The 22,888-nt window shown below is 49.2% G+C and overlaps 3 protein-coding genes across 3 annotated transcripts in view; all 3 read right to left on the reverse strand.

The window, feature by feature from the left end:
• TBCC (tubulin folding cofactor C) overlaps window positions 1-22,888 on the reverse strand; it is a 270,412-nt gene that overhangs the window by 87,390 nt on the left and 160,134 nt on the right. The window lies entirely within an intron of this gene.
• MRPS10 (mitochondrial ribosomal protein S10) lies at window positions 1,785-6,544 on the reverse strand. Its single transcript, XM_075266487.1, has 7 exons — window positions 6,431-6,544; window positions 4,333-4,397; window positions 3,723-3,798; window positions 2,943-3,079; window positions 2,515-2,623; window positions 2,313-2,402; window positions 1,785-1,933 (listed from the first exon to the last, which is right to left on the reverse strand). The coding sequence occupies exons 1-7, from the start codon at window positions 6,491-6,493 to the stop codon at window positions 1,850-1,852; spliced, it is 624 nt and encodes a 207-aa protein (XP_075122588.1). The 5' UTR covers window positions 6,494-6,544; the 3' UTR covers window positions 1,785-1,849.
• Window positions 11,749-22,888, reverse strand: part of TRERF1 (transcriptional regulating factor 1) — a 93,835-nt gene continuing 82,695 nt past the window's right edge. Inside the window, exons 12-17 of the mRNA XM_075267100.1 lie at window positions 21,986-22,061; window positions 18,639-18,727; window positions 16,721-16,834; window positions 15,772-15,951; window positions 15,454-15,656; window positions 11,749-13,737 (exon numbers count right to left, since the gene is read on the reverse strand). Of these exons, the coding sequence (XP_075123201.1) occupies window positions 13,416-13,737; window positions 15,454-15,656; window positions 15,772-15,951; window positions 16,721-16,834; window positions 18,639-18,727; window positions 21,986-22,061 (984 nt within the window). The 3' untranslated portion in view covers window positions 11,749-13,415. The remainder of the gene's footprint in view (window positions 13,738-15,453; window positions 15,657-15,771; window positions 15,952-16,720; window positions 16,835-18,638; window positions 18,728-21,985; window positions 22,062-22,888) is intronic.

Genomic DNA, 22,888 nt, shown 5'->3' on the forward strand with positions numbered 1-22,888 from the left:
TGACACGTGTCTAAATGAGCGGCGCGCTACTCTGTGGGAACGGAGCCTAATTTATTTTTTTTTTTGTCTGGTGGTTTCAGTTAAATAGAAGAGACACCCCACCTACTTCACTGCCTATAATGGGGTCCAGCGGGTGTCCGGTCTGTTACTGTATATTACTCTGGTCCTTTGAGCAGCGCTGTACGGAGGTGTCTGTGTATACAGATTACAGGTCCCTGTGACACTTATCAGATATCGTACATGCAATGCTGTCACAGAATGATGCGACAACTGGTCACACATCTTATTTTTGTCCAATTCATAAGGAATCCAATTCAATATGAAATCAGAGTTCTACAGAGGTAGAGTAAGGATCCATACATGTAATATTACAGCAGCAGATAAACTGGAGGTTGTATACAGTCATAAGTCATGAAGTGTGTTCAGGTATCTGTACCAAATTCTCCAATCTGATCACTACAATGGGGGATAAAGAACCTTCTTCATATACCATAAATGGCGCAGTCTTCTAAACATGACCGTTATAGAAAAGTTACACTCGGCTTACTGACCTGGATACGCACGTTCATAAAGATGGAGTCTGACTGTGAGCGATCTGTGAAGAAACAGCTGCTGGGCCGAGACCTGTACGATACTTAGCCGTAGGTGGAAAAGGGTCTGCATCGCCTTAAGACAATGCTGTAGATGGGATTTACAGGGAAACCCTGTCATGTGAATAGGCTTTAAGTCCTAGCTGTGTACGTGTAAGCCAAACTAAAGACACAAAGATGGCTGAATAGTTCTGGGACCCGACGTGAAGATGGAAACGGATGATAACAGTCCCTTTGTATTGGCAGCTCCCTGATGTAAGTATTCACGTTTCTTGCAGTTACAATCTCTCCTGGTTGCTACAACTGTATTCTGAGCATTAGTGACGACAGATTATACTGTTTTCACAGACTCTCATTGGCGCTGCTTTCCTGGAACATGAGAAGTTACACGACAAGCTTATGTGCAGCCTTGTTCCTGCAACACTGAGGTATCTGGTCCTGTGGCACCCGGCCATTGCATAGAACAGATTTGTATGTGTAACCTTGTTCTGCACAGTGCAAATGCCCCTGCCGCTCAGTGCGTGTTCTGACTGTCCTGCTGCACATACAATACTGAGGGGACTAGAAGACATTTTATTTATTTTTTCCACACATCTGTTGTAGTTAGTAATAAGGTTGCATGATGCTAAAACTGGCCGGTACGTGTGCAGCTCAGGCCTGGTTCACATCTGCGTTCGGTAATCTGCATGGGAACCCCCTGTGAATGGACTACTGAACACATTGGCAAGCGGAGTGCAGTAAAAGCACACAGACCACATAGACCAGGGGTAGGGAACCTTCGGCTCTCCAACTGCTGTGAAACTACAACTCCCAGCATGCTCCATTCACTTCCATGGGAATTCCAAGAACAGCAGAGCAAGTATGTATGCTGGGAGTTGTAGTTTTGCAACAGCTGGAGAGTCGTACGTTCCCTACCCCTGACATAGACTATAATAGGGTCTGTGTGCTCTCCTCACAGTGTCATGAAGTACACGTCCCATGTGGAAAGCACACGGATCCCATTATAATCTATGGAGTCCATGTGCTTTCACTGCACACTGCTAGCCAATGTGTTTAGTAGTCCGGGGGGGAGGGGATGTGGACTCCCCCGGATGCAATACCAACGCAGATGTGAACCAGGCCTTAGGTAACAAGTACAAGCCCCTTGTGTGGCAGATGCTCTACCATAGGGATTCATACAGCCCATACAGGAAATCATGTGATACAACATTTTATTATAGTACAGGTTTACAACGGCCTCACAAAGGCCAAGGCTCCATTCATGGAAACTCCCTCTTCTCCTCGCGCTCCAGCGTGTCCCATATCGGCTGTTTTAGATGTTCCGGTAATTTCTCAAGTTTGGTCTGAGAGCAGAATAAAATATTGAGGTTAAAAATGGATTTGCCAGGGACTATTTTTTTTTTCTTACTTTGTGCCAAGGTTCTTTATTTGGTTCTAATACCAGGTCATATGATCAGAACCAACGCCCGGCGGCTCCCTTCATCTTCCTATGTTAAATGGTAATATGTGAATATTGGGTCTGCCAGTAACATAAGTGAGGGGGCTGGGTGCAGATCTAGGTCATGTGACCTGTGGTGGGAACAAACCTGGAAAACGGATATTCAACACACAAAGAACCCAGAGAGGAAACAACTACAAACCCAAAAAACAATAGTCCCTGGATCCCTCGTCCATGTGATGAATTCCCCGGATCAGCTTTAGATAATCTCAGGTCTGGTTTACCTTTGTGATCTCTAAGGCCACACCTTCCGGGGCGTTGCGCTGGATATATTCTAAGTACACGTCCGCGGTGCTCCCTGTCACATGCTTCAACTGAGAAGGGGGAACAAAAAGTCTGATATTACTCTGAGGACGTAACCTAAGCTGATGGTACAAGACTCCTCCAGGGGCGAACAATTGGAGCCACGTTCCCGCCCCTCCTTACCTTAAAGCATCTGTAATGTGTCCTCATCTCGTACTGTACTCTGTGGTTCTTGAATATATGTATAGACTTTAAAAGGGTGAAACGTTCAATCTTCCTCTGGGGCTCGTGCCTAGAAATAAGAAGAACAATTGAGGTTCTATTTTTCGGGACTTTAAAATCGATGTTCTATCCCAAGAATAGATCGGGGGAAAGGGGGGATCCAACACCTGCAGCCTGTGGATCAGCTCGGTTATGTAAAGTCTTCAATTAAGTAACCTGAAAAAGCCCTTTAATATAAAGAGATCTGGGGGGGGGGGGGGGTCGCATTGGGGCAATCCCTTTAACAATATGTCTAATAGATTCATAATTTGGAGAGACCGCAGTTCTATAGCAAAGTATACAGCTGCCCTTACTATACAGACAGTGAGTTCCCCCCTCCCCCTACTTACACCTCCATGGAGAGCCCGAGCTCCTGAGCCGCCAGCACTGTGAAGTATTCATAGCTGTCCAGCACAGACTTGTCATGGCCCTTTGCTAACACTTCGATCTTCTTGTACAGGACGTCTGGTTCATCACTAGTGCTGATCTGTGGGCAGAGAAATAAAGGCCTCGAAAACCAGTTACAGGGCACGTTATCGATTGTTGTTTCCCACCTCACTGCTTGTCCAAGTCTCACCTGAAATAAAATTGGGCTGATGGAGCGGACAGCATTAGATACTGTGGTGAGGGGGGTGCGATCCAGCCCCTCTATTCTGTCATAGGGTGAAGAGTCCTGAGACTTTTGCCAGTGACCTATTACAATGAAGTCTACATCACCTAAAGCATTTCAGGGCTGTTAGTGGCCTCGTGCACTGACATGCCATACATTCCAGACCCCGATATATTTCAAGCCCCCCTCAGGGTTGTAGTAATAAATCACATGACTAGAGGAGCTCAAAACACGTCAGTGACCCGCTGTGTGCACACACTTCCCAGGTTCACTGTGCCCACCGACGTAGTCATGTGATTGCTACAGCCCATCACTGGTCATAGCAGGGACCGCAGAGGAGCAGCCACATCACTGGTCATAGCAGAGGAGCAGCCACATCACTGTAGTAATGGTAGTGGCAGGGGGTGACTTCATAGCTTTCTAAGTGGTTTTTAGGTGACTTCACCCCCGACCCTTTACTCTTCTACCAGAAACACTCTATACATAATATAACCGGTATTCTAGATATTCTGACACTCACCAGCTGCTGCACCCTGGACTGCAGGTCATTTGGAGAAGTTCCTGATGCGTCTGTGGTTACACCATGGCTGCTATTCCTAAGACACAATGGTGGACATGTCATCCTAAATAGAAGATCAGGGAACTGTGCAAAGCCTGGACCCCACAGTATATCTGCTTATAGACAGTGGGGACAGTAGTGAGGAACATGGTAACGGATTACAGGGTGGGTCTGTGTAGGAGCCTTATAATGGAGCTTTATAATGAATATCATTTGCAAAACTGCATCAGAGCAATAATAAAAAGAATGTTGGATGTGACGCAAATACCTGGGAAATCAATCTAGTCCTGCAGCTGCCACGTACTACAGATATTGGACAGTCAAATAGCAAGAGGTAGACCATTGTAGTTGGAGAAAAACAAAAAAACAACAACCCTGGGGCGTCTGGCTGTTCCCCTTCTTCTGCAGCCGCTTATCTCTGCTGTGACTTGTAGGTACGTCTTTGCAGAGACCGGCCGACCACCTGGATGTGTAGAGTCAATGGCCGGCACTAAGTGCTCAGTGAGCGAGCACGTGGCTGCAGATATGGTAATAACATAATGGCGCCTGCGCACACATCTGATGGACTTACGTTACATGTCTGTAGGTCTGACTCACAGCACAGGCACAAGAGGGAAGACACCGAGGTCTGAGCACCTAAGACAGAAGAAAGAAGACAGGTCACATGATGGCAGATGGTCAGCGTGGCAGTGATCTTGGATATTTACCTTGAATGTAGCCTGAAACTGAACTACCCACCCTCTCCCAAAAATAAGGTCTCAATAAGCAGATGAGGCAGAGTGTCATCCCAACACCTAGTAAGCACCTGAAGAAGATGTTGAAGTAGACACCCCTCCGTATATACAGGCACATAGAAAAGGGGGCCGAGGACTGGCAGGCTCTCTCTCATGGGGCCGAGGACTGGCAGGCTCTCTCTCATGGGGCCGAGGACTGGCAGGCTCTCTCTCATGGGGCCGAGGACTGGCAGGCTCTCTCTCATGGGGCCGAGGACTGGCAGGCTCTCTCTCATAGGGCTGAGGACTGGCAGGCTCTCCCTATGAGGGGGCTGAGGACTGGCAGGCTCTCACTATGAAGGGGCCGAGGACTGGCAGGCTCTCACTATGAAGGGGCCGAGGACTGGCAGGCTCTCCCTATGAGGGGGCCGAGGACTGGCAGGCTCTCTCTCATGGGGCCGAGGACTGGCAGGCTCTCTCTCATGGGGCCGAGGACTGGCAGGCTCTCTCTCATGGGGCCGAGGACTGGCAGGCTCTCTCTCATGGGGCCGAGGACTGGCAGGCTCTCTCTCATGGGGCCGAGGACTGGCAGGCTCTCTCTCATGGGGCCGAGGACTGGCAGGCTCTCTCTCATGGGGCCGAGGACTGGCAGGCTCTCTCTCATGGGGCCGAGGACTGGCAGGCTCTCTCTCATGGGGCCGAGGACTGGCAGGCTCTCTCTCATGGGGCCGAGGACTGGCAGGCTCTCTCTCATGGGGCCGAGGACTGGCAGGCTCTCTCTCATGGGGCCGAGGACTGGCAGGCTCTCTCTCATGGGGCCGAGGACTGGCAGGCTCTCTCTCATGGGGCCGAGGACTGGCAGGCTCTCTCTCATGGGGCCGAGGACTGGCAGGCTCTCTCTCATGGGGCCGAGGACTGGCAGGCTCTCTCTCATGGGGCCGAGGACTGGCAGGCTCTCTCTCATGGGGCCGAGGACTGGCAGGCTCTCTCTCATGGGGCCGAGGACTGGCAGGCTCTCTCTCATGGGGCTGAGGACTGGCAGGCTCTCCCTATGAGGGGGCTGAGGACTGGCAGGCTCTCTCTCATGGGGCTGAGGACTGGCAGGCTCTCCCTATGAGGGGGCTGAGGACTGGCAGGCTCTCTCTCATGGGGCTGAGGACTGGCAGGCTCTCCCTATGAGGGGGCCGAGGACTGGCAGGCTCTTCCTATGAGGGGGCTGAGGACTGGCAGGCTCTCTCTCATGGGGCTGAGGACTGGCAGGCTCTCTCTCATGGGGCTAAGGACTGGCAGGCTCTCCCTATGAGGGGGCTGAGGACTGGCAGGCTCTTCCTATGAGGGGGCTGAGGACTGGCAGGCGCTCTCTCTCATGGGGCTGAGGACTGGCAGGCTCTCCCTATGAGGGGGCTGAGGACTGGCAGGCTCTTCCTATGAGGGGGCTGAGGACTGGCAGGCTCTCTCTCATGGGGCCGAGGACTGGCAGGCTCTCCCTATGAGGGGGCTGAGGACTGGCAGGTTCTCCCTATGAGGCGGTGGCAGCATTTTTACATGGAAATACTGGATGAAACCACAGATAACAATACACGCCGCGCCCAGGGGTCACCGTGTCCTGTACTGCAGCCATTATTTATCTACTAACATACATCACCTTCAGTACAGAACTTGTATGAGATGGGAAAAACACGGACACTGCCTCCAAGAACAGCGCCACTCTTATCCATAGGCAGTGTCTGGTATTGCAGCTCAGCTATGAGTGGTGCTGTGTCTGACAGGTGGCATGTCTGTTCATATCTGCAGCTGACCTATAAGGACATCTCTCAGAGACACATCAGCACTGTGCTCAGCCCATAGTCCGCCTGTCACTGCAAAGGACACGCTGAGACTTGTGGTCCCACAGCCCAGAGATGTGCCAGGGGTCTGCAAACTCCGCCGCGCTATCTCCATGGTGACTGCGCTTACCTGACCCCGGGACGCTGCCCACACATTGCGGGAGAGAAGGGCAAATCCTCTGCAGGCGCTCATGTTCTTCTGACAAGCGGCGATGTCGTCACTTCCGGCGCATCTTCGTGACCTAACTGACAGCCATAGAGTTGAGAACGGAAGTAGTTAGTGTGACGTCTATTCTGTACGTCAAATAGCAGAGAGAGGCATATTGGGCGGAAATACCGAGCCGCCATTTTTGATATGGGCAAGGGAAAATTCTATATCTATTTCTATTGAGCTTTGAAAGACTTTTTCCTCTTAGTTGATGCCAATTTGGCTGCAGATTTATTATTTCATTTTACTTATGGAGAGATGCCAGAAATAATATCTCAGGATGATGCCTCTATGTATGTGTTATGATTTGGGCTGTCAGTCAGTTTTATAAAGTTTTATTCCATATAGAATTTATTTTTCATGCAACTTTTTTAGGCCTTTTCGGCAGGGGGCCACACAGGCCATAGTCATAGCTGGTTAACCCTCCAGCCCCTCTGAGGTACAAAGCTCACCCCACGTCACAACTACAGAGGGAAGCGCATTATGGACATGTCCATTTTTTATCGGTAGGTTTTACCCATCAGACTTCAATGCATACCTACCAACTTTTGAAGAACTGAAAGAGGGACAAAGTGTGCGGTGCGCGTAGTGTGCCGCAGCAAATTTAGCTCCTCCCGCTTTTATGTTGACTCCGCCCATCCTCATTCATTTTTCATGTGCCCACACACAGTATCATCCTCCTACAGTCACCCGTAAATTATATGTCCCCCCTCTATCTCTCCTCCAGTTTCATGTCCCCCTCATCTCTGCCCCCAGATTCATGTCCCCCATCTCTGCCCCCAGATTCATGTCCCCGCATCTGTCCCCAGATTCATGTCCCCCCATCTCTGCCCCCAGTTTCATGGCCCCCCATCTCTTCCCCCAGATTTATGTCCCCTCCATCTCTGCCCCCAGATTCATGTCCCTCCATCTCTGCCCCCAGATTTATGTCCCCCCATCTCTGCCCCCAGATTCATTTCCCCTCCATCTCTGTCCCCAGATTCATGTCCCCCCATCTCTGCCCCCAGATTAATTTCCCCTTCATCTCTGCCCCCAGATTCATGTCCCCCATCTCTGTCCCCAGATTCATGTCCCCCATCTCTGTCCCCAGATTCATGTCCCCCCATCTCTGCCCCCAGATTCATGTCCCTCCATCTCTGCCCCCAGATTCATGTCCCCCCATCTCTGCCCCCAGATTCATGTCCCTCCATCTCTGCCCCCAGTTTCATGTCCCCCCATCTCTGCCCCCAGATTCATGTCCCCCCATCTCTGCCCCCAGATTCATGTCCCCCATCTCTGTCCCCAGATTCATGTCCCCCATCTCTGTCCCCAGATTCATGTCCCCTCCATCTCTGCCCCCAGATTCATGTCCCCCCATCTCTGCCCCAAGTTTCATGTCCCCCCATCTCTGCCCCCAGATTCATGTCCCCCCATCTCTGCCCCCAGATTCATGTCCTCCCCCCCTTCATCTGCCCCCAGTTTCATGGACCCCCTTCATTATGTTCTACCTCAATGTTTAACACAAAAAAACACTTATACTCACCTTCCAACGCTCCCTTGCCACTCTCTCCGCAGTCTCACTCACAGAGTTGTAGGCGCGATGTGACGTGATCGCATCGCGCTTATGCATCTACTTGCCGTATGCCATTCTCCGGACGCAGATCTGAGTTGAAATCGGGACATACCTCCCGCCGACTGGGACCACTGGACAGGACACCGAAATTGTGAATGGCCCGCGGAAATCGGGATGGTTGGGAGGTATGAAATGCGGCTGAGGCCCTTTGTTGCGAAAAATCAGCTTTTTTTGTTGCAGATTTCGATGCATTTTTTCCAAAACCAGCAGTGGATTGAGAAAAAAATAGAAGTACAGGGTTAGGCAGGGAGGTATGCATGATGTGAACGGGGCGCCACGCAAGGAGGGGATAACCTTGGTGGATAACGAGTGGGGGTATCTGCTCGTCAGGAGCCGCCATTTCAGTAGCCATGGAGACGTGGTCGATAAAGCATTGAGTGTTTGTGTAAACACCTTTATTGAAACGGGCCGTTCTGTCATTCAAACACAGAGACGTTTCTGGAGTCATTTCAACGTTGGCCGTCATGGTCGCGTTCTGAATAATGACACGATAATGAAGTGGGTGAATCACTTTCAACGAACAAGTTCTTTGAGACCCGGAACTGCACGAGGAGGTGACTGAACGGTACGGACCCTGGAAAACATCGAAAGGGTGTGTAAAGCAGTTGAAGCCAGCCCTTGACGTTCGGCCGTAATCAATGTTTTAATTTATTTTTTTCTTTGATTTTTGTAATGGCAACACCCAAGCTACACACTGAAAAAATAAAATTTGAGTTTCGTTGAAAAATGAGTAACTGTTATTTCAAATCATTCTCCCTGCCTAACCCTGTATAAGAACTTGGAATTTGGGCTTTCCCGTACGTCCTATGGCAGCACAATTACACAAGGGATATAGTCCCCTAGGTACAACCAGAGAGACAGACTCGATTCACGAGCAGCAGTGCGATCCTTATTAGGCAAAAGAGTGGCGGCCGGCATCCCTCCCTATTATCTCATTGCTTCTCAAATCCCTTGTGTAATTGTGCTGCCATAGGACGTACGGGAAAGAGGAAAATTTACTTACCGAAATTTTCATTTCCCGTAGTCCGTAGGCAGCACAAGTGACCCTCCCTATTGAATGTCTATTGCTTCAAAAAAACACAATTGGGCCAGCCGACTTCCTTACCTTTATAGGAGGGGTCCTTGTTAATTGTTTAATTGGTTGTTCACGATTGCTAACTAACCTGTCTCTCTGGTTGTACCTAGGGGACTATATCCCTTGTGTAATTGTGCTGCCTACGGACTACGGGAAATGAAAATTTCGGTAAGTAAATTTTCCTCTATTGTTCTAGGCCAGGGGTAGGGAATATAGATGAGCAAGTACTATTGGAAGCAGCACGCAGGGGGTTAAGCGGCCAGGGGTTAAGTACTATGGACAAAGCCGGCATGCAGGGGGTTAAGCGGCCAGCCGCCAGCAAAGTCTGTGTGACGGCTTCGTCCATTCATTCCTATGGGTGCGGGCTATTCAAAATGAGAGTTTCGAATAGTACTCGCTCATCTCTAGTAGGGAACCTTCGGCTCTCCAGCTGCTGTGAAACTACAACTCCCAGCATGCTCCATTCACTTCCATGGGAGTTCCAAGAACAGCAGAGCCAGTATGCATGCTGGGAGTTGTATTTTTGCAACAGCTGGAGAGCCGTAGGTTCCCTAACCCTGGTCTAGACTATCCAGTGTGTATGTCTGTAGAAATACCGTTTTTTACCGGTATGCAAATTAGTTCTCTCGCAGCGATGGGGGCGGGCCCCAGCGCTGGAAATGTAATTGGGGCGTCCCCACTGCTGCTGGAGAACAGGCTCCAGCGACGCCTCTATCTTCGGCTGGATCCTCCCCTTCTTTCATTGTCTTTCTTCGGCGGTGTCACCTCCAACGCCTGCACAGTTGGCTCTGCCAGTGAGACACTAGTAGAGCCGACTGCGCATGCGCGCAATTGCGGCCTTGGAACTATGGCCGCCGGCATGTGCAGTCGGCTCTACTAGTGTTTCACTGGCAGAGCCAACTGTGAATAAAAGTGAAGTTTTATGTTATTTAGGGTTCACCCTTCTGGGATTTTGTTCCTGTCTGGGATAATGATACATGATAGGGGACCGAGCCATTGATGTTCAATACAGTGACATGTGACCCTAGTGCACTTGCTGCATGAAACAAAACCAGTAAAGGCGTTTCGAGGAGAAATCGAACCATTCCGATCCTTAAAGACGTCACCTATAAGTCATCAGATGTGATTGGGGGTCAGTATAGTGATGTGCGGTACCAAATCTGTAACTCCTCCCTCCCCCCCCCCCAAATACACAAGACAAACGACCTCAATAAAACTCTATTTTATTGTGAAAATAAGTACAAACCCAACAAATCCTGCCCTCTTGTGGTGAAGAACGGTAATAAGGCCACGGCTTGTACAAAGTGCAGTTCTCCAAGTCATCCAGCGGTTCGGGCAGGGATTCGGCTTTACACGGACAGTAAAAAACAAGAACAGTTCTCGATGTCATTGACAATCATCAGCAGCGACAGAAGGCACGAGAGGGCGAGGGTCGGCAGTGTCAGCCCACCAGAGAACTGTACATATGGCTGTCAGCTCCGCTTTATACAATTTACAGTCAAAAGCCTAAAAAATATTTACACCTTACTGAAAAATCTAAAAACAGTTAAATATTCTCATAAAACAGATCAACGAGCCCTGAAATACACAGTAACATTCTCTGGTTCGGTCTAGGGTTGATAGATATAGATATATACAGTGTCTGATGGTGTCTCCAGTTATAGGACTATTAAAACATGGCTGCTTCATTCTAGAAACAGCGCCACAGCTGACCGCAGGTTGTGTGTGGTATTGCAGATGAGCTCTATTAAAGTGAATGGGGCAATAACACTCACAACTGGTGGACCAGTCCTGTAAATGGGGTCTCCAGGGAGTCTTCCTTCTGTCTAGGGGGGTTTGGGGCTGGTTTCTACACCAGACCCTCGGGGGGCTCCACCTCCTCTCCCATTTCACCACTGCCTGTGCTATGGGGGACGCTTTACTATAATGTGCTGGTTCCTATAGTACAGGTAACTAATAGTGTTGAGCGAGTAGTATTCGATGGAATACCTCGCTCCCATAGGAATGCGTGTAAGCGGTCGAACACCAAGGGGTTAAATGCATCAAATATTCACTGTGCTTAACCCCTTGGTGTTCGGCCGCTTACACGCATTCCTATTTGATTGAATACTACTCTGAAAATGGGGAGGAGGAGGAGCAACCCGAAGGCCTGATGCCGGCTCCGATCGTGTGAACCCCGTTTGGAACAAGTCCGGGACTCCCTATATAAAACCCCGTAGGAAGTAAGAGAAAGACGCTCCTGGAGAACCCCTTAAGGTTAAAGGTTCCCCCACCCCTACCCCATTGTACAAGTGGGGCAAATACAGTCTGACCAGCGAGTCACTAACACTAGCAGCAATCCTGAGGGGCTTAGTAGAGATGAGCGAGTACTGTAGGGATCAGCCGATCCGAACAGCACGCTCGCATAGAAATGAATGGACGCAGCCGGCACGCGGGGGGTTAAGCGGCCGGCCGCCGTCAAAGCGGAAGTACCAGGCGCGTCCATTCATTTCTATGGTGCGTGCTGTTCGGATCGGCTGATCCCTACAGTACTCGCTCATCTCTAGTGCTTAGTGGTCAAGAGCCTGACAGAAGCGGACGCAGAGTTACAAAAACATGGCTGCCTTTTGGCAAAAACAGTCTCCAGAACGCCCCCCCCCCTTGTCCTAACTAATCTGACAAATTCTGTACATCCCCGGCTGTGGCAAAACTACAACTCCCAGCATGCCCTGAGAGACACACGTGTGGCCCAAAGCAGCCAATCACACGCCAGTTTTTTCTTCCAGTGCTAGTTAGGCTCTATTCACACCACCGAGGCCTGTGAGCCACGACGATAAAACACGGCGCAGTATTCACAGACCCGACTCTTCTATAGGGGTCCGTGACGTACACGAAGGAGAATCAGCGCGCCCGTGTGAATACAGCCTTAGAGAATAAAGCAGTGATCTGACTTGTTACTGGCGACCGCTCCTGTACTTGAGGCCTAGTATATATATATATACTGTATATATACACGCTTTCTGGTATACATTCGTGGCCCCGCGACATAAAGGGACCACTCTGATAAAAATACAGAAAAAAACCCCCTATGAAATAAAATACCGTCAGATAAATGCTGCGAAACAAAACCGAAGACTAAGGACGCCATTTTGTTTTGGAGGATTGAAAAATAAGATGGCGCTGAAATTAGGGGGATGGGGGTAAGAGCGGGAATCTCCGAGGTAACTCGCGCTACGGGAATATCAGCCATGATGGAGCAACCGATCAGGTCACCCTGGTTGTTAGGGGGAAACAGGACGTCACATTGCAGATCCAGAAACGGCAGGGGGCGCAATGGACGGCCGCGGTGGGGGGTCCTATAGGGGGCAGCACGATGATCCTCTACTCATCAAACTGAAGATAAAGCAGCAGACTATGACAGGAGGTGTTGTCATAGGGACACTAAACAGTTACCTTGGAGATCCCATTTACGGAGATTTTACGGTCCCGCTCTCCCTCACGTGCGGACTGGTCGCCATGACCACCTTCCTACCCCCAAAAAAATGGTTGTCAGGTCTTTTCCGCTAAATAAGCGTGACCCCCACGGAGCCATGTTGGGGCCTGGACTGCTTATTGTTACGCTGCTCAATGGTCTTTCATTGGCTCCGCCCACAATATGGCGGCTACCACCGTTACGGTTTTGTTCTTAACAAAAATAGATCTTAATCAATGTAAATGACCTTAAGAACGGCAAAAACTTCTAATCTCACGAGACGGCGCCATCTTGTCATACAACTGATAACGTGACCCCCCCCCCATACTATATGTTACACTAGTATGGAGACTATATGGCGCCGACTAATAACGTGACCCCCAATATGACACGTTACACTAGTATGGTGACTATACGGCACCTACTGAAAACATGACCCCCCTCCCCCATGATACAGTAGTATGGTGACTATACGGCGCCGTCTAATAACGTGACCCCCATATGACGTGTTACAGTAGTATGGAGACCATATGGCGCCGACTAACAACGTGACTCCCATATGACGTGTTACAGTAGTATGGAGACCATATGGCGCCGACTAACAACGTGACTCCCATATGACGTGTTACAGTAGTATGGCAGTTCATACGGACCTACCAATAATGTGACCCCCCCCTTCCATATGACACATACAGTAATATGGTGACAATATGGCGCCTCCCCCTTAAATTCCTTTTGCATCACGTTGGTGTCGGGTCACTCCGCCCGGCTACAAGTCGCTGTCCTGCAGTAAATCGGCGTCCTCATCATCCAGGATCAGGTCAGAGACCATGACCTCGGTCTCCTCCAGGACGTCTTCTAGATCCTGAGCCACGTCCTCATCGAAGTCTTCATCCAAGGTTTTGATCAGGCTGAAGGGATCGAAGGCCATGATGTTGTCTGCGGGCAGAGTAGTCCTTACTATAGTTCTGGCAATCGTGTCCGCCATTTCTGCCGCCACCGCAGCTTTCTGCGCTTTCTGCCTCTGCTGCTCCTCCTGCTGCCGGTGCGTTTTCATGTGCGCGTTACGACTCTTGATCTTGTAGAAGACCCTAAGGGCATAAGATGGGGAGGTGTAGTTAGAGGGGTTACTGAGTGGGGTTTCCAGGCAAATGGTACTGATGGCCTATCCTTAAAATAGATCATCAATATCAGATTGGCATGAGTCCAACACCTGGGACCCTCACAGATCAGCTGAACTCCTGGGACCCTCACAGAGCAGCTGAACACCTGGGACCCTCACAGATCAGCTCAACACCTGGGACCCTAACTGATCAACTGAACAGCTGGGACCCTCACAGATCAGCTCAACACCTGGGACCACCACTGATCAACTGAACACCTGGGACCCTCGCAGATCAGCTGAACACCTGGGACCCTCACAGGTCAGCTGAACACCTGGGGCCCTCGCAGATCAGCTGAACACCTGGGACCCTCGCAGATCAGCTGAACACCTGGGGCCCTCGCAGATCAGCTGAACACCTCGCAGATCAGCTGAACACCTGGGACCCTCACAGGTCAGCTGAACACCTGGGGCCCTCACTGATCAACTGAACACCTGGGACCCTCACAGATCAGCTCAACACCTGGGACCACCACTGATCAACTGAACACCTGGGACCCTCACAGATCAGCTCAACACCTGGGACCACCACTGATCAACTGAACACCTGGGATGTTTACAGATCAGCTAAACACCTGGGACCACCACTGATCAACTGGACACCTGGGAGCCTCGCAGATCAGCTGAACACCTGGTACCCTCACAGATCAGCTGAACACCTGGGACTCTCACAGATCAGCTCAACGCCTGGGACCCTTGCAGATCAACTGAACACCTGGGACCCTCACAGATCAGATGAACTCCTGGGTTCGGAGCAGATCAGCTGAATACTTGGGCCACTCACAGATCAGCTGAACACCTGGGACCACCACTGATCAACTGAACACCTGGGATCCTCACAGATCAATTGAACACCCAGAACCACCACTGATCAACTGAACACCTGGGACCCCCACAGAAAGGAAACAAAATCTGTTAATAAAGTATTAACACACAAATACTGCCAGAAAATCAAAAGTTGTCCGGAAGTTTAGTTATACATTAAATATCTGCACAGCCAGGAGGGAATGGGGGGTAAATTTACAGAATGTTTTTTTTTTTTTTTTACAAGAGTTTTGGAAATATCCTCTAAAAACAGAAAATTCCACAAGCAGCAGTGACACCTACTGGTGACATCAGAGAACAGCACTATACTAATCCTGTGTAATAGGCAGTGACAGACACAAGTTACAGAGATACATGACAGATGTGACGTCGCGCTGCAAAACTCTTAGAATTTATGGTTCAGGATTTATTTGCGCACGTTGCGCATACGCTGTCAGAGAAGGGGTTAAAGGGAGAGTGCTAGAATATACCATTACTGTATAGTCAGTAGGGGGGTGCCACCAATCCTGAGAATGAAGGGGCTGCAGCTGTGATTCAGTCTTTTCCTGCTCACTGGCGCCCCCAGCTGCAAACATCCAGTCACGTGAAGGGGCCCAGCAGCAATGGCTGGGGATGTGGCTGTGAAAAGGACGACTATTAAGGGACCACAATCATAGCGGCAGCCTCCTTATTCTCGGGGTCAGTGTGGTTGTAGAGGTCGGATCCCACAATCCTCGCAGCATGCCATGACTTTATAAGAGCGGTGCACCCCTTTAATGGCTACTGACTAGACCTGACATTGGTGGACAGCCTCACGTGGACTCAATAAGCAGTCACTTACTTGCCACAGAGTTTACATGGGAAGACTGATGAGGCGTCGGTCTCTCCGCTGGTGGTGCTGTGTGCCGGCGAGCTCTTCACAGAACAGTACTCACTCTGCGCCCCTGACTTCTGTCGTCCTGTCCCTGTATACACCTTGGTGGGGGCAGTTGTCCCTCCGTGTATACGGGCATGGCCATTCAGTGCCTGTCTGGAGCAGAAGATCTGGAAAGAACAGAATGTAATGTTATAATCCAAAAGACCAGACTGGACCGGGGGAGGGGGGCTATCATGTCGCTGACCGGTGCGATCCTCATACTGTCCCACCTTGTGCACTTACCGCTCCGCAGTTCCCCATTTCACATATAAAGGTGCCGGCCGGGGGTCCAGGGTTTGCAGGGACAGGATGGTCGCCCTCTGCTGGATGTATTAGGTCTGGGGTCCTCTGCACTGGATCATAGTCTGCCTCAAACCTTCTGTGTTCATTGGCTTCATCCTCATCTACGTCGTCCACGCTGGTCTGCAACACACAATATAATGATCAGTGTGAGGACAGATCATGGGCTGTAAGTTATACACGTACTGGGAAAGCTGGGTGACAAGCAATATGGCTGCCATTGATAGGTTGTCACCCAGCTTTCCTAACGTACAGCCTAGTTCTGTCATCTGCTGTCGGTGATCGTGTGACTCTTCTTTGGCTTGTATCCCAGGTCATGTTGTTTGGCATTTTGAAACCAGTTTTCCTGGCTTTATTAATCGATGACCTATCCTTAGGATACGCCGTTTATGGTAGATCAGCGGGGGTCTGTCAACAAGCACCCCTGCAGATCAGCTGTTTGAAGTGGTAGTGGAGCTTTTCGCTTCACAGGCCAAGGGATATCACTTTCATTGGTTACATGGCTGAGACAGAACTGCGATACCAAGCACAGCCACTATAAAATGTATGGCGCTGTGCTTGGTTTTCAGTGAAGAGGCCTCAGAACTCGCGTGAAGCTGATCAGCAGGGAGCTGAGGTGTCGGACCCCTGCGGATCAACAATTGATGACCTGTCCAAAGGATTAGGAAGTCTGGAGAACCCCTGTAGGGGCTGAACACTGACTTAAAAGGGGGCGCTATAGGTACGGTTTCCTATAGCGATTATTAGTATAGTCGAGCTGTAAGGCTGGAATCACACACACAGCTTTGGATGCAGTTTTTGAGCCAACGTATCGAGAACAAGGACGAAAAGATGTGAAATGACCCTCCCACGCCCCACCTGAGATAAGCGTCCCTCCCGCCTGTACCCTCACCGTATCATCCTCCTGGAGCTCAATGAGACGCGTGCGCTGCCGGCGGCCCAGGTGCAGAATCTTCTTCCAGGTGTAATAATACTCCACGCACTGCGACACCGTCTTGGTCTTTATCTAGAACACAGCGGTAAGATGGAGTCAGCAGGACTTAGCTCACACCAAGGATGGACAGTAAAGCAAGACGACTGCTCGTTGGGATAGTAAAGGGGAGCTCCGGGGTCAGACACCGAGGCCGACTCATTATATCAATGCACTTTCTGTGGTCATGGATTACAGGATCATAGAAACCTCCAGGGATAGAAGAACCCGTCCTGGTCTTGTGCTGGTCACGCAGGTGAATGGCTCATATAACTGCCCTGTCGCGCTGCGCACCCGTGCGTCCACCACATGACCGGTCAGCGTCTGCATTGCTGTCATTTGCACCAGATTTATCAGGTCACATGATGAGTGCAGGACAAGGACAAGAGGCGCAGAGTGCAATGGAATAACCTTAGTCTGCCGAAACCTAGTCCATGTTCTTGTGACATGTGGGTGGAGACCGTATAAGGTTTCGTTACTTTCTCACATCCGCAGCATCACAACACTTGTCCCTGGATTGTGTCAGGAGGAAATGAGACTGATGGCCATCTCTGCACCCGCCGTGAACCCGACATTTATCACAGCACTTTATCCTTGTGCTCGTCGCCTATCTAATGTCCTGTGAACTCCGCACACACCGCCCCGCGCTCGCTGCTGCAGCCTCCATGGGTTTTATACCAGAGTCATTTTCCAGGGTTTTTTTTTAACTACTTTCGTACCGGGCCAAGTTCCCTGGTTCAGGCTCAGACACATTTTCGGGTTTTTTCATACATGCAATTTTGAGGATTTTTTTTGTTCGGATTATTCTAATAATTTTTACGTATTGTTTCAGTGAAACCTGGGGCTTTATTATTTTTTTTTAATAGCCCAAAGTGCTACTAAAAAACTTTTAAAAATAGTTGTTCCCTCTCCCTAACGATAATTATTATGTAATGTTGTGTCGCTGGGGGTGGAGCCAGAACCTGTGATGTGGGTGTGGTTTAATTTTTTTTTTCTCGCCTTTGTTATTTTGTTGCAATTTTTTTTCCCTGCATATAGAGCAGACACGTTTACCCCATTGGGAATGCAGCTCCTAACCCAGGGGTCGGGAACCTTCGGCTCTCCAGCTGCTGTGAAACTACAACTCCCAGCATGCTCCATTCACTTCCATGGGAGTTCCAAGAACAGCAGAGTAAGTGTGCATGCTGGGAGTTGTAGTTTTGCAACAGCTGGAGAGCCGAAGGTTCCCTATCCCTGCCCTAACCTGCTCTGCAGGGCTGATCTGGGTCCTCTTGCACCCTGGCCACTCTAACATAATAGATTGTGCAGGGAGGAAGCAAGCGGGCAATCCGATGAGATATTTAAGGAGCAAACCTATTAATAAATCATCGTTCCTTGATGACATTGCTCCACTTGTTCCCTGTATGGCCGTTCATGAGCCTTGCACGTGTGACCTCTGCTTGCTTCCTCCCGGACCAGTCTGTATACAGATCCAGTAGTCCTGTGTAAGGAAAGAAGGCGATCTAGATCCCTGGCAAGCTGCAGCAGCCTTGTGTAGAATATACTTAGCACAGGATTGCTGCAGCCAGGCCCCTTCTTTCCTTATGTAGGACGGCTGCAACCCCTGCACTCCATACACATGTAAGGGATAAAGAGGGTACAATAGTCCTGTGTTAGGTATGGGGGGTGGGGGGGGGGTGGAGCATCATAGCGTGGGGAACTATTTTGTCAATGACGTATTGTACCCTGTATTACAGCCATATCCCCTTATATAACTTTCCACACCGAGCACCTTGTCTTTATCACCGTACTATACAGGCATCGCAATGATCTTTACTGTTGGACATAAGGAGTCGCTTACCATCTTTTGGACATGGAAGAAATCTTTATTGCAGGTGTTTATTGCTTTGTGAAAACTCTTCTTCTCGTTGTTGGTCCAGTAGTCTGAGCCTGGAAACAGTAACATGGATAAAGGGTCAGGGGGCGGCAGATACAGCCCTGCACCATCACATGAGTAAATGCACCGGCCCCCAACCTCTGACTCTGCGGCTGTGGCAAACTGCAGCATGCTGGGACTTGTAGTTTTGCAACAGTCACAGAAAGCGGCAGGTTGGAGCCTAATATGGCAGACACAAAAAAATCCTGTAAACCTGACTTATATGTATGGCAACGCCAACAAGAAAACAACTGATACGTGACGGACCCCAATATAGTCAGATATAGCCAGAAGAGTCTGTATTGTTTAACCCCTTCTTGTGTTCCTATGACATACCAGCAGAATGGATTAAACAACATGTGAATGCATCCTAGTATAAGCTTTATGTATTCTTAGGACAAGCCATCAATATCAGATCTGAGAGGGTCCAACACACAGGACTCCTGCAGATCAGCTTTACTGAAACAGCGCAACCCCTGGCAAAGTTTACACTGCGGGAACGGCACTAAAAGCTGTACTTATGGCTTCCTTATGTCAGTCATTTCTCCAATGATCTACATTACGGATAAATCATGGTGGCCATTTTTGAAGGGTCCCGAATGGCGTTGTCTCTTTCCGTCTTCTTCCATGCCGTCGGGTGTATGTGACTGTGGTAAAACCCTAATGTAATCTCCATCTAGATAGGGTCCTGTTACCTCCTCTGTGCAATGGATCTCCAGTCATACAGATAATGAAAGGTTTTATTATGGAGCGGACGGGGCCACGGAGGGAAGGATCAGTCTAGATGACTGCGGAGTTGTATCACACAGGATCAGGAGGACCCGGGCACAAGGTGATAAGTAAGTAATAAGTAGATTGTGCTCCTTGGTGTCAGCGCCCGGTCACTGTGAAGATCTCTGCACAAAGCTCACGCCGGCTTCTGCCATGGCATTGTTCTCTGTGTCATCCTGACATGTCACCCATGTCTATGGGATCCAACAAGTGCAGGTGTTGTGTTGGGTCTTGGAATTAACTAAGCCCGCACATTTCTGCACAAACCTGTACAACCAGTAGCTTGTATTCTGCCTGTAACTGGGGCCCCTGTACCCCCGGGATGTGAAATACATTGAGGTGTAATATCTGTGTGATTGTATCCCCAGACTTACCAGCTTCCTGATATGGCAGCTATGAGTTACACATAGGCGGCTTAGTTGTGGCTTTATAACACTATTATATCAGACTGACCACAAACGTATGAATACAGAACAACATGAAAACCACCCAGATGTCACCAAACACCACAAGGAACCTTCAAAGTCATCATTTCCAGAGGAAAATCACAGAACGACCACATAAAAGCACTAGGTGAGTAATTGGGTGTCTAGTGTTCCCTGGTCATTCTCATGGCGTGCTGACTAGTGCTGTATCTTCATTTGTGGTGTTAGGGTGGCATACAGTATACTAACATCTGCCCGCCACTTCTTCTGCGGGTTGGTGTTGGCGCTGAGCCGCTTATATTTAGCCAATTGCTGTTGTGGATGATCCGCCTGCTCCCGCGTCTCGGCTCTGCTACAGCGCAGCCTACTCAGTTGTATGTACATCTCTGCATATGGAGAGCGTACTCAGCTGTGCTACAGTGCTGCCTAAGCTCTGCTACATCTGGCCATTTGGATTAGAGAGGTGTTCTTATGTCAGTATCTGAGCAGCTTCTGTGTTGGAAACAGCTGGACAGATGTTGCAAAAATTTGCCACAATTCGACCAGCCTGCTCCCGCGTCTCGGCTCTGCTACATCGCTGCATATGTGTAGGATACCCAGCTGTATGTACATGTTTGCATATGGAGAGCCTACAGAGGTGTGCTACAGCGCTGCATATGTGTAGGATACCCAGCTGTATGTACATGTTTGCATATGCAGAGCCTATAGAGGTGTGCTACAGCGCTGCCTAAACTCTGCTACATCGGGCAATTGTGATTACAGGAGTTTTGTTATGTGACTGTCTGAGCAGCTTCTGTGTTACAAAGGGCTGAACGGATGTTGCTGAAATGTGCCAAAGTTCTCCCCCCTCCCCCATCAGAGGCAGAACATTCCCTGTAGTACTCACTGAAACTCTACACCCAATATAGTCCTCTTGCCCTCACACAGCCTATATGTTCTGGAGTCTCCTGATCTTCTATGAGACTCCATTTTCTTCAGCTTCACACTGTCCAGCTTCATCCTATATAGCTCCGCCCACAAAATAGCGTGTAGCTCCGACCACTGCCTAGCATGATCCTATCTGGGAATGGCTCAAGGACCTGTGATGACGTCATCACAGGTCCTTTAGTGTTGTGTGAACCTAAATTCCTTCACTGTGGTCGTGTAGTGATGTCATTTACCGGGATAAAAAGTAGCCTATGTTTTAATCGGGGTTCCTATCTGTGTATGTGGCAAATTTCATGCAAATCCGTTAAGCCGTTTTTGCGTGATTGAGGAACAAACATCCAAACTCACAAACATCCAAACTTTAGTAGGATATCTATGTAGTATTGGATTAGTACCTATATACATGTATATCACACATATATAGGCCTATCACATAGGGGGCGCTAAAGTAGTGCCAAGAACTGAATAGGTCTGGAAGGACGGTGCCACCACATTACCAGAGCAGAAGGCAGCCCCATTTGTAGGTGACTTTGGAGTCAATGACTTCAACAGGGATGACTCTACCGGTTCCGACACAATTGGAATTTTTTCTTTAGCCCCCACCGTCCCTGAGCAATCACTGTTGTTAGTTTTGGTGCATGATATGGCAACTAGACTCTCTAAGTGGGTGGTGTCAGGCAAGAGGGAATAATTCAGAGCTCCAATCAGGTCAGGGTTCAGAGTGCCACCCTCTTATCTGCTCCTCCCTTAGGCCACCCACTTGTTATTAGAGAGTCTAGTTATGATATCAGGCACCAAAACTAACAGTAGCGATTGCTGGGGAATGGCGGGGGTTAAGAAAAAATACCAACTGCGCCAGAATCAGCGAAGCGTTGTCTAAAAATCTGGAATTGGTGAAAGGTCCTCTTTAAAATCAGGCAGGTCAGGCTGAGTTGTCTGCATCCGGGTAATCTCTTTACATAATACTGACCTAGCAAAGATCTCGGAACAGACTAAAGGAAGGCAGAGGATAAAATAATTCCCCAAGAATCTATCTGCCACCAAATAATGTGTCAGATTTACCCCAAATGAATACCACGTCCAGTGACTCTCTCTACCTATATGAGTGAGTTTGTGGCTGCAGAAGGTGTAGCGCACACAGCCTATTACCTGCATAGTGGTAAGTGGCGAGCGGGTGAGTCTTCAGCCTCGGCGCATCCTTCAAAAGCAGCATCTCCAACGCAGTCTGTAATGTAAAAATAATAGAAATTACACACAGTAGAAAAGCCAGATCGTAAAAATGGTAGTGGTTATTGCAGATGAGAAAAATGTCTGAGCTGCAATACCAGGCGCTGCCACTGGACAAGAGGGGCGCTGCTTCTAGGGAAAAAAAAACAAGTAATATTTTTTTATTTCATAAATTTCCTTTATAATAGGCTATTTCTAATGCATTATTCTTCTTTTTTTTAATATGGTTTTATTTTATGATTGTCGATTTTTAAAAAAATGTATTTTCTCTACAAGATGAGGGCGGCCATCTTGCCTGAGTAGTTGTTAACAACATTCGGAGACATGCTTTACAGCAGGCCTAGGGACCTTAGGAGCTTGTAGTCTGATAATGGCTCATTGACTTCTATGGGAGAGTCTTGTGGGCATGCTCTGTAAACTGTGTCGAGGTGTTTGTGCAGGGGGGTGGGGGGTGAAGATGAGATACGACCATCACATACTATCAATGGTGGATCCTAGATGAACTAAAGATAGTGTTACCCGTCAGTGTAATCCTGGCCTGTGATGACAATGAGAAGACTGCTGAGAAGTGATCTCCACAGAACAGGAAGTTTATATTGTTTCTACGTTTCCTGTATAGTTCTATACAATCTTTTGCTCCTTGTAAGACGTGGTGGCAGTTCTCAAGGTTGTGGCACTGACCACAAATCTTTGGTTTTGCATATCAGAGTCACACCAGGTATGACCTGACGGCGGACGCCACAGGTGGATTTGCCTATAAGGTCCTGGAATAGACTCTGGTTTGCATTTAGCACCCGAGACCTGATACTGGTTTGAATATTGGGC

Source organism: Leptodactylus fuscus, chromosome 3 (genome assembly GCF_031893055.1).
Source record: "Leptodactylus fuscus isolate aLepFus1 chromosome 3, aLepFus1.hap2, whole genome shotgun sequence".
Classification (NCBI taxonomy): domain Eukaryota; kingdom Metazoa; phylum Chordata; class Amphibia; order Anura; family Leptodactylidae; genus Leptodactylus; species Leptodactylus fuscus.

What these genes read in the sequence shown, in the direction of transcription:
- MRPS10 (XM_075266487.1), bottom strand. Translation starts at nt 6,493, where the DNA reads ATGAGCGCCTGCAGAGGATTTGCCCTTCTCTCCCGCAATGTGTGGGCA. An exon ending in AGTCCAGGGTGCAGCAGCTG is followed by an intron (nt 3,080 to 3,722) that starts GTGAGTGTCAGA and finishes CTCTGCCCACAG; the next exon opens with ATCAGCACTAGTGATGAACC. An exon ending in CTCGGGCTCTCCATGGAGGT is followed by an intron (nt 2,624 to 2,942) that starts GTAAGTAGGGGG and finishes TCTTATTTCTAG; the next exon opens with GCACGAGCCCCAGAGGAAGA.